This window comes from Theobroma cacao, chromosome 9, assembly GCF_053813885.1.
Source record: "Theobroma cacao isolate CCN51 chromosome 9, ASM5381388v1, whole genome shotgun sequence".
NCBI lineage: Eukaryota > Viridiplantae > Streptophyta > Magnoliopsida > Malvales > Malvaceae > Theobroma > Theobroma cacao.
In genome coordinates, this window is record NC_142647.1 from 44731447 (window position 1) to 44737667 (window position 6221).

Genomic DNA, 6221 nt, shown 5'->3' on the forward strand with positions numbered 1-6221 from the left:
ATATTTATTCTAAATTAGGACTCTAAAAAATGTAATTCAATATAAATTAAAACTTTATTAATTAATTAAAATTAAAATTTATAATTTATAATAAAAGATGCTTTCAAATGACAACCTAAAAATATATTAAATGATGTTATCTTTTTTTTTTTGTCAGTTCAAAGTTTCACACACATTCATATTTTTATATGTACTACATATGAATACTTCTTTTATCTATTTTTAAATAATTATTATATGTTCAAATAATAATCAAAGTTCTTTCTTTTTTTTTTATCTAATTGGAACTTCTTAGTGTTATTCACGTAAAGCTGTTTTAAAAATACCATTAAGAGAAGCTAAGATAATGTTAAGCAAACTTAATGTATAAATACTGTAAGATGTAAAAGATTGTTTGATAATATTTTAACCTAATTTTAATAAATAAAGAAATTAACTGAACCAAATCATATGTTTTAAAATGGAAAAAAAAACGAAACATAAAATATTTTTGAATAATTGAATATAAAAAATAAAATTAAGATAAAGTGTTAAACAAAATTTAAAAAAAAGATTAATTTAAAAAAATAATTTTCTTTATAATAATATTATGAATTAGTAGTGATGGATAAGGTGGGTCAAACAGCTGCCTATGTAAGTAAGACTTTGGATGGATGGGGCTAATGACAATTTCTTTAAGTAGATGGTACAGGCTGGGGCGCTCGGCCCATGACCACAAAAAAGCCCTTTTAACGAAAGGAATTTAAAGACCGGAAAAAGAAAATAGAAAGGAAAAACGTAAACGCCATTTGCTCTTTCTTCCTTTGCCTCTGCTCCAAAGCCTCCAACGTAAAAGCAACACAAATCAAACCCTCCCCTTTCACCGCCAATTGAAAACCCAACTCAACCTTCTCAAGTCTTTTTTTTCTTTTTCTGGGCATTGGTTTATCTGAATTTGAATGAAAAGAGATGGGGAAGAATGAGAAGACAGGTCTAGGGAGAGCCCTGATGAAGCATCATAATTCAATGATACAACAATCCAAAGAGAAAGGGAGGTTTTATAAGAGCCAGCATAAGAAGGTTTTGGAATCTGTGACAGAAGTTAGCGACATCGATGCCGTCATCGAGCAGGCTGAGGAAGCTGACCAACTCTTCTCTATCCAGCACCCCACCCCTAACCTCCTTATCAATTTGTAAGCTTTAGATTAGTCTTTTATTATTATTATTTGGTTTAAGGGGTAGTTGTAAAAGATGACCCTGTTTTATTAAGTTGGTGAAAGTTTGGATTTTTTGTGTGGAGATTGTCTTTTAGAGTAATTGGTTGATTTTGTTTTTGAGTTTTATTTGTTTCTCATTGGTTGGAAATTATTTTTTTTTTCTGATGTTTGTTAGTCTTACAGCTTGGACTTTGATTGTAATAGTATTTTTAGTGAGATGTATGCCTAATGGTATGTATGTTGCAAGGATTTTCAGATTTGACTTTGTTGTTAATTTTTTTAACTAAGGTTACCAGAATAATGTGTTTTTAATTAGAAGCTATGTTACTTTGTCTTTGGAGAGTTCATTGAGTCCCATTAGTCCTCCCCCCTCCCTTTTTAATAAAAGGATTTAACTTGATGTGTAGGCATAAGGAGATGGTTGCAGATGAGTGTCCAACTCATTCTTAAGTTGAATGTGTTGATATTAGTTCTTTCTCATATCTTTAGTTTGCCACTTTTTTCTTTTTAGAGCTTTTTGTTTATAGTGAGTGATTCTTGATCCTTTTTTCTTTATGATTTATAGATTCAAGCCTATACAACTAATCTTTAATTTTTGATATCAGTGGTTTATCTGATGCCTGTTGTTTGTGACTAGGGACACAAGCTCAAGCACCAGTGGTATGACACCTGAAGAAAGGAGAGAGCAACAGAAGAAAGAGGAGGCACTGCATGCTAGTAGTCTCCGAGTTCCACGCAGGCATGTCTTATTGTTTTACCAAAAACCAAGTTTCATATGTATGATTAGAATCTGAAGATTTTTTCTATTCATATAGGCCATCATGGAATGCTGGAATGTCTGTTGAAGAGCTAGATGCCAACGAGAAACAAGCTTTCTTAGTTTGGCGCCGGAGCTTGGCAAGGTTAGGCTATAACTTATTTGAACGTTTTCTTCTTTTGAATCACTTAAAAGAGGTCAATGACAAATTATGTGATCAAGACTGTCAAAAGTAGTATTTAATTGCACAAGGATGGCTTGATCAATATTGTCAAGGATATGTCCTGGGTTTCATCCAAATTAAGCCTTCAATCAGGTCCAGAAAAAGTAAAGAGCAACTTTACCAGCCATAACAAACCTAGAAAAAACTTGAAATCAATTTGTCTCCATCTCTAAATGATTTGATGTTTTATATGTAAAGTTAGTAATTACAGTTATTGTTCAAAACTGGCTTAAAGGTCCTTGTCCCTCTACCTGTTTTGTTGTTGATAGTGTGCAAGTCATGTCTGAAGAGAAGCATACTTTGAATAAGCCTGTTAACATAGACAAAAATTTTATGATAGGAATGATTCTTCATGCCTTATATTTTATCTTTGCAAATGGAAGCATCTAGGGAGTTGGCTTAATATCTTTCCATGTACTTTGTGTTCTCATGCCTTTCTATTTATTGCAGACTTGAGGAGAATGAGAAGCTTGTTCTCACTCCATTTGAGAAGAACTTGGATATCTGGAGGCAGCTTTGGCGGGTTCTTGAACGCAGTGATTTAGTATGATCTTTGTCTCTTGTAATGTAGAAATTTCATATTTTTTTTGTATGAAAGGTAAATATCTTTCTACATTATATATATTGTTACATGTATGATTGACCTGAAGAAGTTGTATTAGATTGATTTGCTTAAAGCAGTGTTGTCTAAGGCATGAGGTAGAATCAAAATGGAGGGCCAGAGGTGCTAGATGCCAAAAGAAAAAAAAAGCAAGCAAGCTTACCTATGTGAAGCAATGCACTCATTTTCAAAAATAGTACACACATTAATGTTTGTTAACATAAAAGATCAAGCATTCTCAATTATCATATACTTTCACCCTAGTTCTTATCTCCAACAAGAAGTCACAGTTGGATAATATCACCCTTATTTAGTTCTTGTAAAAAGACAAGTATGGCAAATTAAGAAAACAAAATGACACTCAAGCCAAGGGTCCCTTGTAAAAATATGTGCATAGGCACGAGATGTATGTGCCTGCATAAAGGGAATGGGGTGAGAGGTGAAGGGAAGAAAGGGGGGGGAGGCACGGACGGGAGGAAGGAGGGGGTTGGGATGCCTGTCTAGACTTACTAATTTAATTTTTATTTATTATTAAGTGAGAAAAGATTTACACTTGTTTGAAGCAAATATATGAATCAAAAGCATGTGATTCTGAGGGTTTTTCCTCTCTTCAATTTTCCTAATTCAGTCAACCTTTTCTTTCTTGTGTTCCTTGTGCTTTTTCCATGCTATTAGATGCACCTTACTAATATTCTGACCACATTGTGTTCCTTCAGCTTGTGATGGTTGTTGATGCAAGGGATCCTCTGTTTTATCGTTGTCCTGATCTTGAGGTAATATAGTATTTCTCTTGTCCAGAATATGTTGCTCTTTAAATAATGCTAAAGTAGCTTCAGATAGGTAGAGCTTCTGCTTATTTGAGATGTCTTGCGATTAATTAATGCGCATTCTGAGACAAATGGAATTATTTTTTAGAAAGAGGAGGTGCGAGGGAATTTCTTAGTAGTGTATCGCACACTCCTTCAGATGCTAGAATGATAACAACTCTCTTCAAATTTTGATTGATAAAAATTTAAGTTCTGCTTAATACATATACGCTTGTTTATCTTCATGTGCAAAATTGGGTTTTCATTATTGGAGTGCATTTGCATTAATTCCATTGTATATTATGAAGCAAATTGTTGAAAGACCATCTTCAGTGGTAACGTTCTAAGTTTTGCATCTTTCCGATGTCCAATAGGGAAAGAAGTTAAGGTCAATTGAAATTATACCCATTTTAATTCTACTTGAGAAACAAATGTAGAATAGTGATCATTTACCTAAAAAAAAGCTTTAGAATGGTGATCATATTGTTTGTTGTCCATTCTCATACTTCTCCTTTTTTTAGATATTTATTTATTTATTTATTTATTTTCATATTACTTAATTGGATGGTGATTGCCTGGGTTGCTCACAAATTTGTTTTAAACCAATTTTTTAAAATGTAGGCATATGCAAGAGAGATTGATGAGCATAAGAGAACATTGCTTCTTGTAAACAAGGCAGATCTTCTGCCAGTTTCTGTCAGGTTAGTATCGATTCTTACATGTCTGCTCTGCCATGGATTGATTTCAGTTTTTCGACCTCTTACAATCTTTATTGCTTCTGTTCTTTGTAGGGAAAAATGGGCAAAATTTTTTCGCTCTCATAAGATTCTCTTTCTGTTCTGGTCTGCTAAAGCTGCTTCTGCTACATTGGAAGGAAAAATGCTCACTGACCCATGGAAGACCCAAAATAGCATGCAAAAGAGTGATGATCCGGACACAAAAATATATGGGAGGGATGAGCTCTTGGCCCGTTTACAGTCTGAGGCAGAAGAAATAGTCAAAATGAGGAAATCAGGCTCCAGTACCTCTAGATCATCCAATATTCAATCTCCTAGTTGCAATGCTGAAGGAACTTCAGCATCAAAGAATGTAGTGGTGGGATTTGTGGGGTATCCTAATGTTGGGAAAAGCTCAACTATAAATGCTTTGGTAGGCCAGAAACGTACCGGTGTCACCTCCACCCCAGGGAAGACAAAGCATTTCCAGACATTAATAATTTCTGATGAGCTGACTCTATGTGATTGTCCTGGATTGGTGTTTCCATCCTTCTCAAGCTCAAGATATGAGATGATTGCTTCAGGGGTGTTGCCAATTGACCGGATGACGGAGCACAGGGAGGCTGTGCAAGTTGTTGCTAATCGAGTCCAAAGGCACATTATTGAGGATGTATACAAAATTAATTTACCAAAACCTAAGCCATATGAATCACAGTCTCGGCCTCCTCAGGCCTCAGAATTTTTGAGAGCTTATTGTGCTTCACGTGGGTATGTTGCCTCTAGTGGACTACCAGATGAAACTAGAGCAGCCCGCCAAATTTTGAAGGATTACATTGATGGAAAACTGCCTCACTATGAAATACCACCTGGTATGGCCGATGAAGGTGGTGTGGAAGATGATGGGAAACCAAGCTTGTCTGAAGTTCACAATTCAGATGCATCTGATGTTGATGGTTCTTTGGAAGATGGAAGTGAAACTACACCTGTGCTAAAGCACGTGCTGGATGATCTTAGTTCCTTTGACCTGGCCAATGGACTTGCTTCCAAGAAGGCAACAGTTAAGAAGTCAAATGCATCCCATAAGCACCACAAGAAGCCCCAGAGGACGAAGGATCGGTCATGGAGAGTTGGGAACGATGATGATGATGGAATGCCAGTAGTCCGAGTCTTCCAGAAGCCAGTGAATTCAGGTCCTCTTAATGGTTAATGAAGCGTCGACTGAACAAGTACTAGGATAAACCAGTGCCTTCTCTTGCTTGGTTGAATGCTTCTCCTACGGACACTCCATGGAACGAAATTTATTAGTTGGCTGCTGGTTTAGATACCCCTTCGTCCCTACAAGGATGACTAAAGGGAAGAGAGATGAATATATACATGCAGCTTATCCACGCATATGGTTGGAATGCAGTTTTGTTGCGTTGCAGAATACGTCACCCGATGGGGGCTAAACAGAAAGTAGATCCCTCCCTTGGTGTATATCTTATTGTTGCTCTCTTTTTTTTTTTTTTCCTCCTTATATTATTTGTTTTGAATATTTTGATGGAAAACAACCTGCTACTTCTCCAGTTGAGTATTTGGAATGTAATTGAGCCTGAGCCTGAGACTGAGTTGTCTGAGTAGAAGTTCAAGGTTCAAACTCCAATGTACTAGAAAAAGTAATCAAATTATTCTATTCTGACTTAATTATTAAATTAAAATCAAGGCTAACTTCAAATTTGAGTATTTGTAAGTGGTATACTTTTAGGCTTGGGGTGGAATTGGCATTTTTGAGGCAAAATTACTAAATGAAGGTATGTGATGGGATGGGACACCTGATAGCCCGCCCATAAGGTGAATCAGTATTATATCAAAGGTGGAGTCCGAGGTTGTCAGGTTTAAAACAAGTTAGTCCATTTACTTTTAGGCCCACTATAATTTTCATG

General features: G+C 35.7%; 1 protein-coding gene across 1 annotated transcript; it reads left to right on the forward strand.

Annotated features, from left to right (window-relative positions):
- The first annotated feature begins 755 nt into the window (after positions 1–755).
- LOC18590196 (GTPase LSG1-2) lies at positions 756–5982 on the forward strand. The gene is made up of 7 exons (XM_007015593.3): positions 756–1172; positions 1834–1935; positions 2012–2098; positions 2627–2720; positions 3494–3550; positions 4205–4284; positions 4375–5982. The coding sequence occupies exons 1-7, from the start codon at positions 949–951 to the stop codon at positions 5504–5506; spliced, it is 1776 nt and encodes a 591-aa protein (XP_007015655.3). The 5' UTR covers positions 756–948; the 3' UTR covers positions 5507–5982.
- The last annotated feature ends 239 nt before the right edge of the window (positions 5983–6221 follow it).

Bases quoted from the DNA above. Each gene is read 5' to 3' on its own strand.
- LOC18590196 (XM_007015593.3), top strand. From the start codon at position 949: ATGGGGAAGAATGAGAAGACAGGTCTAGGGAGAGCCCTGATGAAGCAT. The intron at 1,173-1,833 runs GTAAGCTTTAGA...GTTTGTGACTAG, and splicing joins CCTAACCTCCTTATCAATTT to GGACACAAGCTCAAGCACCA. The intron at 4,285-4,374 runs GTTAGTATCGAT...TGTTCTTTGTAG, and splicing joins CTTCTGCCAGTTTCTGTCAG to GGAAAAATGGGCAAAATTTT.